Genomic DNA, 21,467 nt, shown 5'->3' on the forward strand with positions numbered 1-21,467 from the left:
ACCAATTTTGTTTATTACATGGACGTGGACATGGACATTTGAACTCTGACTGGAGGATTTTGTCCTACCTACTAATGACCACAAAAGTCACATGGCCTGGGGCGCCTGGGTGGCGCAGTCGGTTAAGCGTCCGACTTCAGCCAGGTCACGATCTCGCGGTCCGTGAGTTCGAGCCCCGCGTCAGGCTCTGGGCTGATGGCTCGGAGCCTGGAGCCTGTTTCCGATTCTGTGTCTCCCTCTCTCTCTGCCCCTCCCCCGTTCATGCTCTGTCTCTCTCTGTCCCAAAAATAAATAAAAAACGTTGAAAAAAAAAAAAAAGTCACATGGCCTGTCTGAGTTTTCATGGGGCAGAGGAAGAAATTGCTCTTAACTACAAAACTTAAAGGGAACAAAGGGAGACAAAAATAAAGTTGCATTATGTTTATACCTCATGAGTCCTATGTGTTTCATATTCTGGTTACATAAACATAAAGTCTTCAAAGACAAGTAAATATAAATCATTTTCTAAGGGTGTCTGGCTGGCTCAGTCGGTTAAGCATCCGACTCTTGGTTTCGGCTCAGGTCATGATCTCCTGGTTTGTGAGTTCAAGCCCTGTGTCGGGCTCTGCTCTGACAGCGCAGAGCTTGCTTGGGATTCCTTCTCTCCCTCTCTCTCTGCCTCTCCTCTGCTCACTCAACCATGCTCTCTCTTTCAAATTAAATAAAGACCAAAAAAATCATTTTCTAATTGCCTTCAGTATAAGATTTTCTGTACTACTGTCCATAATTATTAGTAAAGATAAGCAAGAATTGATATAAATTTGTATCTTCAGAACCAACTACCTAGTAGGAAAGTTTTGTCAAGCCAATTGTTGGTACCTTGGAGATTCCACACTAGGTTAACATTATTTTTATACTCTAATGACTTTAACAAGCCTGAATTTGGTCTTTTTTCCTTCCCATCCTTCCTCCCCTATTTTCTCCCTCCCTCCCTCCCTCTCACCCTTCCTTCTTAGTTTTTTGTTTTGTTTGTTTTCTAGGGAATGTGGTCTTTCTTTCCAAAATAACAAAGTTGCGAGGTAGTTTATTAACTCTAACGAGATACCCATCATGGTTAACTCCCTCTACCTATTGGGGCCTTATTTTTCTCTACCTTAAAATCTAGAGAGTTGAGTTATATCATTTGTTCCCAAACCCACCTATACAGGAGAATCAATTAAAGACATTTTTGAAATATAGATTTTCAGACTGAAACCCCAGAGACTTGATTCAATAGGTGGCTTCAGAATATGTAGGTTTAGAGTCCTCTCTGGAACTCTGCTGTGAGAATCACTAAATTAATATATTCTATGGGGTTACTTCTACAACTAAATACTGGTGTTTGCTGATATTTTCAATATTTTAGCTTTCTGATTACAAGAGCCCAAACTAACCCTAATGCCTAGATAACAATTTTTAAGTGCTTAACAAGGTAAACCTCACATCCGAACGATGGGGACACCCAAGTCAATTAAATTAGAGATTAATTTTTTATATAGTTAAAAGTACTAGTTCAAATTTATACAGAAATAAGGACTTATTTCTATCAGCATATCTGCTTCCAAATGGAACAATTAATCACAATTGGCACAATATGTAAAGTAAAAAACATATGCGAAATCAAACAAAACTGGCCATAATTTATTTATTTGTTTTTACTATTCCATCTGATTGCACACTATTGCTAATGGGGGGTGGGTAGAAAAGAAAGTTTAAAAAATAAGAGTTTAGTGCTGGATATCAGCAAAACACGGAATAGGAATTTCCCAAGTCTCATCCCGACAAAGAAATATAGAAAAACGGGCATATATTTTCAGAATTCTGTGAACTCTGGAAAGCAGTCAAAAGCTTACAGCAACTAAGCAAGTGTTAAATGAAAGAAAATCAGGGGAGTACTTCAAAATAGTAGGAATGTTTTATAGTGATTTTACATGCCCTGTCTCCCTCTTCAGTGTGGTAGTAGTCTTAAAGTGGCAGTGATCATAATGTGGCAGATGTGTTAAAGTGGCCCCAGTCCCAAACTGTCCCTAAGACAGCAGGGATCTTAAAGTGGTAACAGCTCATGTTACCATGATGGAGCCATTTCCCTGTTTTTGGAGGAAGCAGAGCAGAGATTATTCCTAAAATATTTTATATGTCTGTTCTAACCTATTTGGGGGCTACCTGAAGGACTGATGCAAGGCACTCCTCTGTTTTGTCTAACTCAAAACTCAGGTTGAGAAAGCTGGAAACACCACAAGTTGAATTAACAAACCTCATGTGCATAGAGCAAAAGATTATAGCTCAAAAATACAAAAGACTGCCTATGGAAAAAGATGAGGAGCATTTCTCTGGGAATTTAGGATATTAAAAAGCACTCAGTTATACTGGGGAATTTAGAAAATTACCCAGGGCAAGATGTATGCTCAGAAAAGACCAAAGAAGACCCTAAGCTTTCACCTAGGGCTAGTGTAAGCCTTGGTAAGTGTTGGAGGTTCTAGGCACAGAACCATTTTGCAAACACTGGGAGAGCACCTGGCATCCAAGGAAATCTATGTCAAAACACTAGCTAAGGTACAGAAACTTCAGTGACCACAAAAAACAAAAATTACAGTCTTTCAATAATAGTTTCGGAAAATCACAAAGAAAATGGACCACTAATCTTAAATAAACACATAGGAAAACAACAGAAAACCCTGGGGAAGGTGGAATCTGATTTCCAGTTAGCCAAATGTCCAGTTTTCTACACAACCACCACCACCAACAACAACAAATCACAAGGTATATAAAGATAGAGGAGAGTGTGGTTCAAAATATGTGTGAAACAAAATAAATAGACAGAAATCATCCTTGGGGAAAGACAGAGCTAGGACTTACTAGACAAAGACTATAAACACTTTTCTAAATATGCTTACAGAGCTAAAGAAGAGCTCTGACAAGGAAATAAGAAAAACAATGTATGAGCAAAATAATAATATAAAGAAGTAGAAATTTTTTAAAGGAACCAAACAGAAATTCTGGAACTGAAAACTACAGTAACTGAAATGACAGAAAACAAACCCAAAAACACTAGAGGCATTCAACAGTAGGTCTAATAGGCAGAAGAATCAGTGAACTGAAAATAGGACAATTGAAATGTATGGAGTCTAAGAGACAGAAAGAAAAAAGGATGAAGAAAAGTGAGAAGAACCTCAGAGATCTGTGGGTCTACCAGCCAGTAGATCAACATACACGTTATGGGAGTTCCAGGAGAGAGAGAAAAGGAGGCAGGGGGCGCCTGGGTGGCTCAGTCGGTTGAGCGGCCGACTTCGGCTCAGGTCATGATCTCGCGGTCCATGAGTTCGAGCCCCGTGTCAGGCTCTGTGCTGACAGCTCAGAGCCTGGAGCCTGTTTCCGATTCTGTGTCTCCCTCTCTCTGACCCTCCCCCGTTCATGTTCTGTCTCTCCCTGTCTCAAAAATAAATAAACGTTAAAAAAAATTAAAAAAAAAAAAGGAGGCAGGAAGAATATTTAAAGAAATAATGGCTGAAAACTTCCCAAATTTGGTAGAAGATATGACGCTACAAATCCAAGAACCTTAATGGAGTTCAAATAGGATGATCTCAAAAAGACCCAGAACGAGAACATTATAATCAAATCATTGAAAGCCAAAGGCAAAGAGAGTCTTGGAAGCACTGAGAGAGGAGCAACTCACCAAATATAAGGGACCCTTAATAAGTATAAAAGCTGATTGTTTATTAGAAACCATGGAGGCAAGGAGACAGTGGGATATTTATAGTGCTTAAAGAAAAAAAAAACATCAACTGAAAATTCTGTATTCATCAAAACTGTCCTTCAAAAATGAAGGAGAAATTAAGACATTCCAGATAAACAAGAGCTAAGCAGGCTTGTTAATTAGACCTGCCCTATATGAAATGGTAAAAGGAATCCTTTGGGCTGAATAGAAAGAACAATAAAAAGTAATGCTAAGTCATATGAGGAAACATAGGTCTTGGTCAAATATATAACAGCAAGTATTATTATATTTTTGGTTTATAATCCTACATTTTATTACCTACAGAATTTAGAACATAAAAATAATTATAAATCTGTTATCAGGCATAGAGTGTATAAAGATATAATTTGTGACAACAACAACATAAAGAGTGGGGGACAGAGGTGTATAGAAGCAGCATATTTGTGTGTTTTTGAAGTTAAGTTGGTATCAGTTTAATGTAGATTGTTTTAAACTTAGAATTATATGAATCTCCATGGTAACCATAAAGAAAATCTCACAAAATCATTACAAAAGGAAATGAGAAGAGAATCAAACAACTCATTAGAAAAATAGAAACTAAACATAGAAGAAGGCATAATGGATGAAGTGAGGGACAAAAAAACTGTATGATACACAGAATACAAATAGCAAAATAGCAGAAGTCCTTCCTTATCAGCAGTTATTTTAAATGTAAATGGATTAAACTCTTGAATAAAAGGGTAGAAATTGACAGAATGGATAAAATAACATGATTCAACTAGATGCTGTCTACAAGAGATTCATTATTGACCCAAAGACATAAATAGATTGAAAGCTAAAGGATGGAGAAAGATATTCCATATAAATATAACCAAAGGAGGGCAGGATTGAATATACTTCTATAAGATGAAATAGATTTTATTTTAAAAATTGTTAAAAGAGACAAAGAAGGGCATTTTAAATTGATAAAAAGAACAATTCATCAAGAAGATTCATCTACAAACATACGTTCACTGCCAACAGAGACCCAAAAATGAAACAAATATTAACACTTGTAGACAGAAATAGATGGAGAATTCAATATGCCACTTTTAATAATGTATAAAACATCTAGGCCAATAATCTATAAGGAAACAGAAGAAATGGACAACACTAAATAAATTAGATCTTACAGAGATATATACGACACTCAACCCAATGACAGAAGAATATACATTATTCTCAAGTGAACATGAAACATTCTCCGGAATAGATCATATGTTAGGTCACAAAACAAGTCTGAAAATGTAAAAATATTGAAATTACCCAATGTATCTTTTCAACGAACAATGGAATGAAGCTACAAATCAATAATAGAGGGAAAACTGGATAATTCAAAATGTATGTAAATTAAGCAACTCACTATCAAATAACCAATGGGTCAAAGAATAAATCACAAGGGAAATTAGAAAATACTCAGCAACAAATGAAAATAAACACATAGCAAAACATAACTTACAGGATGTAACAACACCAGTGCTCATAGGTAAATTTATACTACATTAAAAAAGAAAAAAAAAAGTCTTCAATCACCTTATGGTACTAGACATCTCGCAGAAATAGAAACAAAATAAAACAAAACAAAACCAAAGCTAACAAGGAAGGAAATGAAAAGATTAGAATAGAGATATATGCAATTGAGACTAGAAAAACAATGGAGGGAACAAACAAGGCCAAAAATTGGTTATTTAAAAAGATCAACAACTTGATAAACTTTTATCTAGAGTGACAAAGAAAAAAGAAGATAGAAATAACTAAATCAGATATGAAATTGAAGACATTACTACTAACCTTAGAGAAATAGAAAGGATTATAAAAGAACACTATAGGGTTGTCTGGGTGGCTCAGTTGGTTGAGCTCCGACTTCGTCTCAGGTCATGATCTCACGGTTGATGGTTTTGAGCCCTGCATGGGGCTCACTGTTGTCAGTGCAGAGCCCACTTTGGATCCTCTGCCCCACCCCCCCGCCACCTCTCTCCCTCTCGTGCACTCTCTCTCAAAAATAAATAAACATTAAAAAATAAAGAATACTATAAACAACTTATGCCAACAAACTGTATGAAATGCACAAATTTCTACAAACACATAAATGACCTAAACTGACTCAAGATGAAATAGAAAATCTCAACAGACATTGAATAAGTAAAAAGACTGAATCAGTAATCAAAAACCACCCAAAAAGAAAAGTCCAAGACCAGATGGCTTCACTGGTAAATTTTACTAAACATGTAAAGAAGAAGTAACACCAATCCTTCTCAAGTCCTTCCAAAAAGTTGAAAAGGAAGAAACACTCCCTAACTCATTCTATGAGACCAACATACACTGATACCAATCCCAGACAAAGATTACAAGAAGAAAACCATAGATCAATATCTTACGAATGTAGATTCAAATGCCCTTAATAAAATTCTGCAAACTCAATTCAATAGCACATTAAAAAGATTATACATCATTACCAACTAGGATTTATCCCAGGAATGCAAGAGTGGTTCAACATGGGAAAAATCATCAAGTAACATATCACACTAATAGAACAAAGGATAAAATCTACATGATCATCTCAATAGATGCAAAAAAGGCATTTGACAAAATCCAACACCCAATTATGATTAAAAACAAACCCTCAAAAACAAGGAATAGAAAGGAACTGCCTCAAAATGACAGGGACCATTATAAGAACTGAATATCTAACAATATAATCAAAAGTGAAAGACTGAAAGATTTCCCTTCAAAATCAGGAACAAGATAAAGATGCCCACTTTCACCAATGACACTTGACATTGAAGTGGAAGTGCTATCCAGAGGAATTAAATAAGAAATGGAAATAAAAGGAATTCAAGTTGGAAATGAAGAAGTATAACTATCCCTTTTCACAGATTACATGATTCTATATATGAAAATTCCAAAGAAACCACAATAAAATTAATAGAGTTAATAAACAAATTGAGCAAAGGTGCAGGATACAAGATCAACACACAAATACCAGTTGTGTTTCTATATACGTGCAATGAACGATCCAAAAATGAAATGAAAAAAGCAATTCCATTTAGTGTCTAAAAGAATAAAATATTTAGAAATAAATTTAACCAAGGAGGTGAAAGGCAGAAAGTTACAAAAATTTAGTGAAAGAAACTAAAGAAGACCTAAATTAATGGAAATACAACCTTAGTTCACAGGGAGGAAGACAGTATTGTTAAAATGTTAATCTCACTTAAAGCAACCTACAGATTCAACACAATCTTTATCAAAATTTCAATGACCTTCCTCCCACCCCAGAAATGGAAAAGTCAACCCTCAAATTCATATGGAATTGCAAGGAGTCCTAGATATCCAAAATAATCATGAGAAGGACGATAAAAATTGGAGGACTGAGATTTCCAGATTTCAAAACTCATAACAAAGCTACAGGAATCAAAACAGTGTGGTACTGGCACATCAACAGACATGTAGGCTCATGGCATATAATTTAGAGTCCAGAAATAAACCCATACATCTACAACCAATTGATTTTTTTACAAGGATGCCAAGTCCAATCAACTGGGAAAGAATAGTCTGTTCATCACATGGGACCTGGAAAACTGGATTTCCAGCAATCAACATGGAAACATGGATTTCCACATGGATTTCCATGCACAAGAATGAAGTTAAACCCCTACTCACACTACATATACAAAAGTGAACTAAAAATTGATCAACAACCTAAATATGAGGGCTAAAACCATAAAACTCTTAGAAGGAAACACAGGGCAAATGTGCATGACATTGAACTTGTCAATGGATTCTTAGATATAAGTATATAGCAAAAGAAAAAATAAGATAAAGTGGATTTCATCAAAATTAAAAACTCTTGTGCATTAAAGACATTATCAAGAAAGTGAAGAGATAATACACAGAGTGGGAGAAAATATTTATAAATCATATATCTGATAAAGGCTTAATATTTAAAACATACAAAATACTGAGGTGTCTGGGTGGTTCAGTCAGTTGAGTATCCGACTTCAGCTCAGGTCATGATCTCATGGTTTGTGGGTTCACGCCCCACATCAGGCTCTGTGCTAGCAGTGTGGAGCCTGATTGGGATTCTCTCTCTCTCCTCTCTTTCTGACCCTCCCCCATTCATATTTCTTCTCTCTTGAAATAAAAAAAAACAAACTTAAAACCAAATATACAAAGTACTCACCAACAACAGGACTCAAAAACAAAAAGACAACCAAATTAAAAAATGGGCAAAGGACTTGCATAGACATTTCTCCAAAGATGTACATATGGCCAATAAACACATGAAAAGATACTTAAGATCATTAGTAATTAGGGAAATGTAAATCAAACCACACTTTGTCACTATTAAGTTGACTATTGTCAATAAAACAAAAAACAAGTGTTGGTGAGGATGCGGAGAAATTGGAATCTTTATACATTGCTGGTAGGATTTGGCGGTTCTTCAAAGAACTGAACATAGAATTATCACACCACCCACCAATTCAATTCCCAGGTATATACTGAAAATAATAGAAAACAGGAGCTCAAGAAAATATTTGTACGTCAATGTTCGTTGCAGCATTATTCACAAAAGCCAAAAAGTGGAAACATTCCAAGCGCCCATCAACAGTTAAGTGTATAAACAGTGCTGTATGTATACGGTGAAATACCAGTCATAAAAATGAAGTTTTGATACGTGCTAGGATATAGAGGAACCTTGAAAACATTATGCCAAGTGAAATAAGCCAGTTACAAAAGTACAAATATTGTGTGATTCCACTTATATGAAATCTCTAGAATAAGCAAATTCATAGAGATAGAAAGTAGATGAAGGTTAGCCGGGACTGGGGGGAGGCCACGGAGAGTTACTGCCTAAGGGTTATACAGTTTCTGTTTGGGGGATGGAAAGATTTAGAAACAGACAGTTCTGGGGCGCCTGGGTGGCCCATTAAGCGTCCGACTTCGGCTCAGGTCATGATCTCCCAGTGTGTGGGTTCAAGCCCCGCGGCGGGCTCTGTGCTGACAGCTCAGAGCCTGGAGCCTGCTTCCAATTCTGTCTCCTTCTCTCTCTGCCCCTCCCCCACTTGTGCTCTGTCTCTATCAAAAATAAATAAACGTAAAAACATAAAAATGAAAAAAACCAGATAGTTGTGATGGTTGCACAACAGTGTGAATGTAATTAATGCCACTGAAATATACACTTAAAATGATTAGAATGGCATATTTTATATCAATTATATGTATTTTGCCACCCAAAAATATCTATTAAAAAGAGTTAAGAAACAATGAAACCATTTTACCTGTAGCATGATATGATTGCAAATAATATGATTAGAAGGTATGCCAAGTGAAACAAAGGGATCACTGTCATCAAAGTTGCTTCAAATTCCAGTTGTCTAGAAATTGATGTAAAGTAGACCACCTGCCACAAAAATTTACTCAAGTAAATAACTTTTCATTCCAATATTTGTGTGAGTCACAAACCCTATTGAAACACTATAGCTTACTGAAACATGTTAAGATTTAGTAAAAGGTCAAAATATGTGAATCGTGATTTTAGAATAAAGATTAACATAAGTGTGCTTCTTCCCACAAATCTGTGGCACGCTTTCTAAAGTTTCTTTCAGAAACCCAAGGTTTAAACCTCCTGAATACACAAAATCTGAGATCTACCTAAGATTGTGAAACCATTCATAATTACAGAAATTGTGGCTTTTTCCAAAATTTTAGTAGGTCGTTGTCTTTTAGTCTTTTACTATTTTAATTTCATTGATATTTCAGAAGGATCTGGTATTTTTCCAATAGTTGTCTCACTTTGACCAGGCTTATTCACAACTATTAGTTACAGAATAGCTAGCATGTGCCTGGCACTAGGCTATATAACTTACTTGGTAAATAGTGAGCTAATTCTCTTTTCAATAATACCATGGAACTTCTTAAAAGTTTGTTGCTTTTATTCAAATGAACTCCAAACACATTTCAGGGGTTCCCCAAAATAGCAAAGACTTTAAGAGTAAGGATTTTAAAGTAATTTGACTGGAAAACCTGATGATCAATGTCTGCACTGAGCAGACCTACCTTAAGGATGTAGGATTTGTGTTTTCCACCAGAATTTATTAAGGATTTATGCTGTGTGGCATCCTTTGGTGTGTGAGATTAAGGAAGTTGGATTAAGTGCCAAACAGAGTAGAGCACTCCCAGCTGCAAGTCAAGGACTCCATCAAATAATCCAGGAGTGCTACTACTTGGAAAACGTGTTCTTACCCCTCCCACCTTCTCCCGGTCTATAAAACTCAGCCTATAAACCCTTCCTATAAAACTCAGTCACCAGATACCTGCATCCTCTTCAAGGCCAGATGCTTTTCAATGTTGCTAAATTGGTTCAGGAAATGGATCAACCATTTCTTACTACGCTCGTTGTCCTCTCGATCCTCAGTTTTCAGGTAGTAGGGCAACCTCACGGCTTTGGCTTCCAGGAGTAACTGGTTCATTCCCATCCTCTCGCCTAAGAAAGTTCCTCCAATGGTGCCAGCCAGGTAGATGGGCTGACCGGTGTGGTTGTAGATTGGGAAAGTGACATTTCTCAGGTCGAGGTCCCTGTTCATCTGCCAGGCATACAGGAGTGGGTTGGAAGGCACGCAGAGACCCTGGTGCTTGGCACACACCTGATTGTAGTGGATCTGGGTTCCGTTTTCCCCCATTGCATACAGATCCTGGATCACGTCATCCACTTTACCAACTTCTGATAAGACTGCTTGTTCTAGCAGGGAGGTCGTGTTGGAGACCACTAGAATACAAGCGAAATTGACCTCGGTGCTCTTCCTGGAGATGGAGAAGCGGTAACAGTCGTTGGTGGTGAAGTGTTCCTGCACAAAGCGCCGCTCGGCCTTGGCCGGGCTCCCTATTGGGGTGTACTGCTCCTCGAGGTTTTCTTCTACATCCTTGGGCAGGTAAATCAAACCGGTGCCCAGAGCGGCCATCAGCACCATGGGCACCAGCAGTAAGATCCAGGGGTGCGCGCCCACTTCGCATCCCAGCCTTCGGAAGAGGCCTCCAGGCAGTCGGTGTGGCAGCGGGGTCTCTCGGACATCCGGTTTTCCGACGGATATGCGGGCAGCGAGGAATCCCCCCTCACTGACACCGGATGTGAATGGGGCGCCCTAGCGGGCTCTGGCAACTGCCCCGAAGCCCAGGTCATCTCGGGTTCCTGTCTTCGACCGAAGAACTGCTCTGACTCGTGCTTGGAGGCCGGCAGCGGCTCTGAGCCCGGCCCTGCCTCGGGTTGCCGCCTCGCCTCCGACCTGGGCCCGGCTCCTCTGCTGCGGGCTCCTGCTCTGCTGGCGCCGGCGCCTCCGCCTCCGCCTCCGGCGGGGCCTCTGGCGCCACCTCGGAGGGACTAAGGCTCATTTCCGGGAAGGAAAGGCCAGGGTCTCAAACGTGACAGCAGATTAGAAAGCAGCCACTGGACCGAGCGCCCATCTCCGCCCCACACGACGGTTTCCTGGAGAAATTCTACGGAAGTCTGTTTGAGTTCCGGCTGCTCGCACCTGTATCCCGAAGGTTCGTTGGGAAGCACGTGTTTTGACTCATAGCCCAACTAGCCCCAAATTGTCTGTGGCGTGCCTGATGCTCCCAGGAAGTTAGTACACAAACACTAAACAGTAAGATGCGTGCCTCTTCTACAAGACTTACACACACACACACACACACACACACACACACACACACACACACACACACGTGGTGTTGCCTTTCCGGGGAGCATCCAGTAACACAGTTCTCGGGTAAGGTGAACCTCGTACACCTGGTTTAGTGATTCTTTTTGTTAACTACAAACGTAACATATATTCTTCTTGTAAAAAGTTAGAAGTAAATAAGTGGGCTGAAAAGTGGGTATTTATCTTGGGTCTATTCCGCCCACAGTTCCCAGGATGGAGGGACCCCTGTGTTCATGTCACCGTTTTTACGAAAACCTTTACCTACCTTTTAACATGCACGCAACCGAGAAGCAGGTCTTGAGCGGTTCTTAAGAATTATGAAAATTGCTTGCCATGCTTTTCATGGTTGGTAGTCACCTAATATTATTGTGATTGTGTTTTTATGTGGGTAGGTCTAGCATTTTAATGAAATCTCCAGATTGTAAGAGTACCAAGTCCAAGAGTTTAAGAAAGATATGTTTAACAGTATTTTCAAGGAGAAAGAAATAGGAGATTTTGTTAAGTTGCGTCTCCAGAAAGTCATTGTTTGAGCGACCTTATTAAAATAACCACAAGATGGCACCCGTTTTCTATTTTAAAAGTTATGGTAAAGGAAACTGAAGATTCCTTCTCTCTTTCATCTGTGTTTCCAAGTCCTAATTATAGCTACATCTTGAGTTCATCGCTGGTGTGCTATAAACCTAGTGGCTTCTGTATCACATTTAAAGTCTGTAGATAGAGGAACTGATCTGAGAATTCCATTTGTTGAACCATGTCTACGTTATGGAGAGAATGGCTCAGCTGTTCTCCTAAACATTTAAGAGGAAATGGTAGGGTGAAGGTGTTCACAAGTACTCTATAATGTACACATCCAAACACAGGGCCTCTTCCAGCCCATCTTTATAAAGTATTTCTCTAGCACAACATCAATGTGTGTTTTTCATCTCAAAACACAAGTAAATTTCTACAATTGCTCCTAAATCAGGCACTGTGAAGTGCAAATAAATTCTATAGTAAAATATGTACCCTGGGATTTGATTTTATCTAGTTTCTTCGTTATAGATTATTGATTCCAGATTATTTTATTAATCTCGTTATCTAGATTACTAATGTTTGTGCGGGTCTAGAATGTCAATCAAAAATACCACTATTAGTTATTTTCCACCAGTTTTTCTGTATCATTTCATAAAAGGAATGTAGCATTTCCAAAATGAGCTCATCGCCTATTTTTGAGTTATAAAAGCCAGAAAGGCTCTGAAAGATTGGTTTCAGAACTCTACACTTCTCCAGGTGAAGCTGTAACATTGCCTAGAAGTGACATGGCTTCTAATTAAGGAAGTCTCTAAAGGCTCTTCCTTTCAATTCAGGAAGACCCTCTGGCCTTCAATTTGAGAATGGTGTCTACTGTGTCAGGATAGGATTCTCCATACTTCAGAAAATGCCTTTTGTATGAGGAGGGGACGGGTATTGGGAATTCAAGAATATAGTTTAGAACTTAAAATTTTATCTAGTCTCCTTCTTATCCACCTTCAGTCTAGATAAAATGAAGCAGACAAAGCATTCCTTGTATCTTCTATCACCATGTAGATTCCATTTCCTTCTGTTCCCCAGTCCTTCTCAAGCAGCCCCTGCGCTCCATTTTTTTTCTCTTCTCCTCCCTTCTCTTTTGCTTCCCGCCCCTTCTCCTTTTCTAATACCTATTCTCTCACATTAGCCAAACTGAGTTTGATATTAATAAAGGGAATTTTATTTTTTTATTAAAAAATTTGCCCATTAATATTTATAAGATGTTTCTGTTTTAACTGTGTATTTTAGTTATATGATAATCTGTTTCCTACACTTGACCATGAGCTCCTCAGAGAAACTCTGTCTCATTCATCCCTGCCTACTCAGAGGTACTCAGAGGACACTCAAATGTTAGTCATAACTTAGGTGGTCCTGTTTATCTTTCCATAGCTCTAGAAATTATCTAATTCAAATATGGCAGACATCATGGCTGAAATGTATTCTGTAGATCCCATAGGGTCTGCTCAGATGCCTGCGTTCTCACTGAGACATGAGGTATCTTTTTGCATCTTTTGCCCTGACCTATATTAAGCTTTTCCCCATTTCCTTTTTTGCTTGTTAAAATTAACACAGTATAGCTGTTTCTCCTAACTTGTATAATAATCTGTCACAGAGCATTATGGAGTCACTCAGTTTTCCTTTTCTAAACTGAAATGTAAAGATTTAATAAATTGATTGGTCATTGAGAAGAAGCTCTAAAACTGAAACACGAGTAATTAAGAAAGAAACTGAAGAAAGGGCAGCAGAAAGAACTGACCATGAATGTAGTGTTGCAGAAGAAACATATTGTTAAGATGCATGTACATATTGTGGTAGAGTGGTAGGCTCTTATATTGATGGTCTCCAATGAATCATGGCTCCCAGAATTTATGATTTGTCATGGTTCCCTCCCACATTGACTCTGGGTTTGGCTATGTGACTTACTTGGTCCAATGGGACATTAGCAACTGTGACACAGCCGAAGGTTGATAAGTTCTTGTACATTGGGATTGGCTTGGAAGCAAGAGAGCTCAGGTTTTTATGGACTTGGGGTTCATAATGCTGATGGTAAAACTCTTTGAAGTAGTTACTTTATCATTGGCTTTCATTAAGTTTCTAAAAAAAATTTAATTTTATTTTAGAGAGAGAGAAAGCGCAGGGGAGGGGGCAGAGGAAGAGAGAGAGAGAGAGAGAGAGAGAGAGAATCTTAAGCAGTCTCTTTGCTCAGTGTGGAGCCTGATGTGGGGCTCAGTCCCACGACTCTGGGATCATGACCTGAGCAGAAATCAAGAGTTAGATGCTCACCGGACTGAGACATTCAGGTGCCCCTAAATTCCTTTTTATATTATAAGGTGAATTTCTCCTTTTCTGTAGTATAGCAATACCTAAAGAGATGGCTCAGGAAACAGCAGAAGACAAATTGGAAAATGCTTGAGAAAAGAAAAATAAAGATTTCCTTAATGGAAGTGTTGGAATTGGGAGAACATATTAAACAGAAGAGGAAAAAGGAGATCTTGAAGGTCACGCTCAACATATGGAAAGGATAAAACAGCAACAACAACCAGACTGGACAGCTTATGGAGTAGGACTTTAAAAGGTGGGAAATAATTTAGTAACTAATTGGCTGGAGAGAGTGACTAGAGTCTTAAAAAAAATCTAACAGGCGGGGTGCCTGGGTGGCTCAGCTGGTTAAGCATCTGACTTCAGCTCAGGTCATGATAAACATAAAAAAACATTAAATAAACATAAGTAAACATTAAAAAACATTTTTAAGTCCCATTCAATGATGAAAATATTTCTAATAATAGCCCTTATTGAATTTCAACGTGTTTTAAATAATTTCACACAATTTAAATAATTTAATCCTAAGAACTCCACGAGCGAAGTACTATCTTCTCCCTTTGAGAAGTGGAAAATGTGACAGAGAGAAGCTAAGTAACTTGCCCCAAATCACACAGGTAGTAAGAGGTAGAGCTGGGATAGGAACCCAGGCACAATGGCCTCAAAGTCCATACTTTTAATTAGCATGCCATAATGCCTTGAAAAATATCCAATACCGCTGAACTTCCATTGCCTGTGTAGACCATGTACTCCTGGATTGAGTGTGAATTCTGTCTAGTCCTATTTGAGCAGAATCTGTGTAGGCCCTAGAATCTACGTCCTAGGGACGCTTTACCCTGAGGCCCCCACATCCGTTTCAGTTGTAGAATCATCCTCAGCAGATTTCTGAACAGAATCTGTTATTCTGTTACTCAGTAAAGACTACTGAAGTCTTTCCCCCTTGGGCCTAGTGAGGACCAATCCTACTGCCATGTTCTCTCTCGCAAAAAACTAACCCTTTTCAGCTTTTGGATTTTCTATACTCTAAGAACTTACTTCACGTGAATGGGATGGAAATCTTTCCTCTGTCACACCGTTTTCTGTGGTGGAGATCATGGCAAAACTACCCACTCTTCCAGGCTACATTTCTTCTACTCTTTTCAGGAAGGTTCCCTTAGTTTTATAAATCCTATCCTGACCCTCACAGTGATTCCTTTCCTTCTCAAAAACCTGTAAGCAGCCCTGTTTGGTGGGACTGACTGCTCTCTCTTTATTACTTCCCCTTGATTTAGGACTCAGACATTGGTTTTTTTCCCTAACAGACTCTATTTTTGTTTTGGGAAGGCTCCCACAGGCAGAAGTATGAAGCCAAGGAGTTACTGAATTATCAAACCACCAACTGTTCACCTTACCTTGTCCACCTTCACCTCCATTGGATGAATTCATTCTCTCCCATTACCCCACATGGACTTAGGGACCAGGGTCAATCACTTTGGTCCTCCCTCATTTAGTGTTTCTCCTTTTTCTGTGCTTCTCTTCTGAGATATAACTCTAGAAGCTCTTGGTTCCCTAGGGCTCAGGAGATACAAAAATCTTTACCTGGACACTGACTTAATAATACGGCATCTATTCTAATTGCCCAAGTTCTTGACTTAAAAGTCTATTCAGTTTTTCTGTAACCACTTTGACTAGCTTTCCTGTCCTTAAAGGGAATATCTCCAAGAGCACCTGCAGTTACTCAGTTATCTCCTGGGCTTGTGCTCCCTCTGGGAACATTACTCTAGTTTCCTCTGTTAGATTTAAAAACATTTTTTTTTTAATGTTTATTTTTGAGAGAGAGAGAGACAAAGCGCGAGTGGGTAAGAAGCAGAGGTGGGGTGGGGGGACACAGAATCCGAGGCAGGCTCCAGATTCTGAGCTGTCAGCAAAGAGCCCTATGTGGGGCTTAAACCCACGAACCATGAGATCGTGACCTGAGCTGCAGTCAGACGCTTAACTGACTGAGCCACCCAGGCACCCCGAGTGGGATTTTTTATTTGTTTTAGTTTTATACCTTTATGAAGGTAAGGAGAGTTTGCTATCAAGTGGGTTTTTTAAATTTTTATCATGAATGAGTTAAATTTTTTTAAAAACTTTTTTAATGTTTATTTATTTTTGAGAGAGACAGAGACAGAATGCAAGTGGGTTAGGGGCAGAGAGAAAGGGAGACACAGAATCCGAAGCACGCTCCAGGCTCTGAGCTGTCAGCACAGAGCCCAATGTGGGGCTCGAACCCACGAGCTGTGAGATCATGACCTGAGCTGAAGTTGGACTCTCAACCGACTGAGCCACCCAGGTGCCCCAATGAGTTAAATTTTTTATCAAATCATGTGTGTTAATCTATTGGGAAGACCATGTGGAGTCTCTCCTTCCTTTACGTATGTGGCAAATAGTATTATTATTCTTTAACCCTAAAAAATGCTTTAAAACCCTAAGTGTCAGAATATAACGTGGATTCATAATAGTAAGACTATCGGCACAGACATCACGTTGACATTCTAATACAATCAGGCTTGAAATAAGAAGCAGTAAAGCATACATACACCAAATACAGAACTTTTTCATCTGAATTCTCTCCTGCTAGAGTGAGTTAGTGAAAGAAGTAATTGGATCTGTGGCAGAAGGTCAGCTTGCCCAAGAAGCCAGAGTAAACCTCATTCAGGAAGAATATCGAGAATATTGCCAAGCAAAGGAAGAGGCCCATACATACTTATGGAAAAAAAGAAGCCTTGCTCTCCTGGATGCTTCAAATAATTATGAAATATAAAATACTCTCTTCCTTAAAATGGCTTTGTCTCCTGTGAATATTTTACCTTCTTTTCAACATTAACATCTAATTTTCGATGTCACCCAGTGTTCTAGTTGATGAGGATTGTGTAGATATTTCACATATGTGCAAAATGGTTTCTCATAATTAATTAAAGTTGCATTAAGTAAAGTGTAATTAAGCCACATGGTAAAAAGATTTTTCAGTAATGAATAGAGAGTGAATGGTTGCTCTGTAAAAAAAAAAAAAGAATATAATGTGGATTCAATTAACTAAAGTTTATATATAGCATGGTTGCATTCATGTTTATAGGTGAGATTGGCCTATAATTTTCTTATATTGTCTGATTTGGATAACAATGTTATACCAGCCTTATAAGGGTAGCTTTCTTTTTCTCTTCTCTGCAAGAGTTTATGTAAGATAGAAATGATCTGTTTCTTTTTTCTCCTTTTCTTTATTTTATTATATTTTCCCATCATGATAAGTGTACTCTTTGATTCCCATCACCCATTCCTGCCATCCCTCATCTAGCCACCTCCCCTTTAGGAACCATTAGTTTGTTCTCTCTAGTTAAGAGTCTGTTTCTTGGTTTCTCTCTCTCTTTTTTTCCTTTGCTGGTTTATTTTGTGTCTAAAATTCCACATATGAATTAAATCATATGGTATTTATCTTTCTCTGACTTACTTATTTTGCTTAGCATTATACTCTCTAGCTTCATCTATGTCATTGCAAATGGCAAGATTTCATTTTTTTATAAATGAATAATATTTCATACACACACACCACATCTTCTTTATCCATAAATCTATTGATGGACACTTGGGCTGCTTCCATAGTTTGGCTATTGTAAATAATGCTACAATAAACATTTGGATGCATGTATCCCTTTGAATTAGTGTTTTATATTTTTTGGGTAAATACCCAGCAGTACAATTACTGGATCATATGGTAGTTCTATTTTTAATTTGTCGAGGAACCTCCATACTGTTTTGCACAGTGGCTGCACCAGTTTGCATTCTCACCAGCCATACAAGAGTGTTCCTTTTTCTCCACATCATCACCAACACTTGTTGTTACTTGTGTTTGGGATTTTAGCCATTCTGTCAGGTGTGTGGTGATATCTCATTGTGGTTTTGATTTGCATTTTCCTGATAATGAGTGATATTGAGCATCTTTTCCTGTGTCTGTTGGCCATCTGGATGCCTTCTTTGGAGAAATGTCTGTTCATGTCTTCTGTCCATTTTTAAGTTGGATTATTCATTTTTGGGGTATTGAGTTGTATCAGTTCCTTATACATTTTGGATACTAACCCTTTATCAGATATGTCATTTGCAAATATCTTCTCTCATTCCATAGGTTGCCTTTTAGTTTTGTTGATTGTTTCCTTCATCGTGCAGAAACTTTTTTATGTTGATGTAGTCCCAGTAGTTTATTTTTACTTTTAGTTTCCTTGCCTCAGGAGACATACCTAGAAAAATGTTGCTACAGCCAATGTCAGAGAAAGTACTGCCTTTCAGATCTTTCCAAGGATTTTTATGATTTTGGGTCTCATATGTAGGTCTTATTTATTTATTTATTTATTTATTTATTTATTTATTTATTTATATTTAATTTTATTTCTAGGTTTAATTTATTAGAACCATTAGAGGTATTTTAAGTATTCTGGAAAGCTTTTTTTTTTTTAATTTACATCCAAGTTAGTTAGCATATAGTGCAACAATGATTTCAGGAGTAGATTCCTTAATGCCCCTTACCCTTTTAGCACATCCCCCCCTCCCACAACCCCTCCAGTAACCCTCTATTTGTTCTCCATATTTAAGAGTCTCTTCTGTATTGTCCTCCTCCCTGTTTTTATATTACTTTTGCTTCCCTTCCCTTGTGTTCATCTGCTTTGTCTCTTAAAGTCCTCATATGAGTGAAGTCATATGATTTTTGTCTTTCTCCAACTGACTAATTTCACTTACCATAATACCTTCTAGTTCCATCCACATTGTTGCAAATGGCAAGATTTCACTCTTTTTGATTGACGAGTAATACTCCGTTGTACATATATATACCACATCTTCTTTATCCACTCATCTGTTGATGGACATTTGGGCTCTTTCCATACTTTGGCTATTGCCGATAGTGCTGCTATAAACATTGGGGTGCATGTGCCCCTTTGAAACAGCATACCTGTATCCCTTGGATAAATACATAGTAGTGCAACTGCTGGGTCGTAGGGTAGTTCTATTTTTAATTTTTTGAGGAACCTCCATACTGTTTTCCAGAGTGGCTGCACCAGTTTGCATTTGTCTGCAGTGCAAAAGAAATCCTCTCTCTGCAGCCTCGCCAGCCTCTGTTGTTGCCTGAGTTGTTAATGTTAGTCATTCTGACAGGTGTGAGGTAGTATCTCATTGTGGGTTTGGTTTGTATTTTCCTGATAATGAATGATGTTGAGCATTTTTTCATTACCTTTAGATCTTTAATCCATTTTGGGTTTATTTTTGTGCATTAAATAGTCTAGTTTCATTTTTTTGTATGTAGGTGTCCAGTTTCCCCAGCACTATTTATTGAAGATACTGTCTTTTCCCCATTATGTAGTCATTCCTCCTTTGTCGAAGATTGATTGACTATATAATTGTGGATTTATTTTTGAATTTTCTATTCTACTCCACTGATCTCCATGTCTCTTTATATGACAGAACTATACTGTTTTAATTACTACCACTTTGGAATATAACTGGAAATCTGGAATTGTGATACCTCTAGTCTTGTTTTTCTTTTTCAAGATTGCTTTGACTATTTGGGGTCTTTTTGGTTCCTTACAAATTTTAGGATTGTTTGTTGTAGTTCTGTGAAAAATGCTATTGGTATTTTGATAGGGATTGCATTAAATCTGTAGATTTCTTCAGGTAGTTTAGACATTTTAACAATATTTTTTTTCTTCCAACACATAAGCATGGAATGTCTTTCCATTTCTTTGTGTCATCTTGAATTTCTTTCATCGGTGTTTTATAGTTTTCAGTATACGGGCTTTTCACCTGTTTGGTTAGGTTTATTCTTAGGTATTATTTTTGGTACAAATGTAAATGGGATTTTTTTTTTTAATTTTTTAAATGTTTATTTACTTTTTAGAGAGACAGAGACAGGATGTGAGTGGGTTAGGGGCAGAGAGAGAGGGAGACACAGAGTCCGAAGCAGGCTCCAGGCTCTGAGCTGTCAGCACAGAGCCTGACGCGGGGCTCGAACTCACGGACTGTGAGATCATGACCTGAGCTGAAGTCGGACGCTCAACTGACTGAGCTACCCAGGTGCCCCTGGGATTGTTTCTTAATTTCACTTTCTCCTGCTCCATTATTAGTGCATAGGAATGCAATGGATTTCTGTACACTGATTTTGAATCCTGCAAATTTACTGAATTCATTTATCAGTTTTAGTAAGTTTTTTCGTGTAGTCTTTAGGGTTTTCTATATATATTATCATGTCATCTATAAATAGTGAGAGTTTTACTTCTTCCTTACCAGTTGGGATGCCTTTTATTTCTCTGTGTTGTCTAATTGCTATGCTCGAACTTCCAGTACTATTTTGAATAGAAGTAGTGAGAGTGGACTTCCTTGTCTTGTTCCTGACCTTAGGAGAAAAGCTTTCAGTGTTTGACCATTGAGTATGATTTTGGCTGTGGAGATTTCAGATCAGGGCTTTATTTATGTTAAGGTATGTTCCCTGTAGACTTGCTTTGCAAAAGATTTTTATCATGAATGGATACTATACTTTTTTGAATGGTTTTTCTGCATCTATTGAAATGATCATATGGTTTTTATCTTTTCTCTTGCTGATCTGACATACCACATTGATTGTTCCTTTTATCCTGGGAATAAAATCTCTTTGATCATGGTGTATGATTTATTTAAATGTATTGTTGGATTTGGTTTGCTAATATTTTGTTGAGGGTTTTTACATCCATATTCATGAGAGATACTGGCCTGTAGTTCTCTTTTTCTGTAGTGTCTTTATCTTGTTTTGTATCAGAGTGATACTGGCCTCATCAAAATGAATTTGGAAGTTTTCCTTCCTTTTCTATTTTTTGGAATAGTTTGAGAAGAATCGGTATTGACCTTCTTTACATGTTTGATAGAATTCGCCTCTGAAGCTGTCTGGTCCTGGACTTTTGTTTTGGGGGATTTTTTTTTTTTTTTTTTTATTACTGATTCAGTTTCATTGCTGATAATTGGTCTGTTCAAATTATCTATTTCTTCTTGTTTCAGTTTTAGTAATTTATATGTTTCTAGGAATTTATCCATTTCTTCTAGGTTGTCCAATTTGTTGGCATATAGGTTTTCATAATATTTTGTTACAATTATTTATA

General features: G+C 37.9%; 1 protein-coding gene and 1 long non-coding RNA gene across 2 annotated transcripts in view; one reads left to right on the forward strand and one right to left on the reverse strand.

The window, feature by feature from the left end:
- Positions 1–10,951, reverse strand: part of PTCHD3 (patched domain containing 3) — a 49,959-nt gene extending 39,008 nt beyond the window's left edge. The window contains 3 exon segments of the mRNA XM_042991287.1: positions 9,052–9,173; positions 10,087–10,799; positions 10,802–10,951. Coding sequence (XP_042847221.1) covers positions 9,052–9,173; positions 10,087–10,799; positions 10,802–10,949 — 983 coding nt within the window. The 5' untranslated portion in view covers positions 10,950–10,951.
- A 235-nt stretch (positions 10,952–11,186) lies between these two features.
- Positions 11,187–17,046, forward strand: LOC122240252. The gene is made up of 3 exons (XR_006219705.1): positions 11,187–11,412; positions 14,368–14,590; positions 16,937–17,046. It is a non-coding gene; the product is annotated as an uncharacterized LOC122240252 (long non-coding RNA).
- The last annotated feature ends 4,421 nt before the right edge of the window (positions 17,047–21,467 follow it).

The sequence above is a fragment of the Panthera tigris genome, chromosome B4 (assembly GCF_018350195.1).
Source record: "Panthera tigris isolate Pti1 chromosome B4, P.tigris_Pti1_mat1.1, whole genome shotgun sequence".
Taxonomy (NCBI): Eukaryota; Metazoa; Chordata; class Mammalia; order Carnivora; family Felidae; genus Panthera; species Panthera tigris.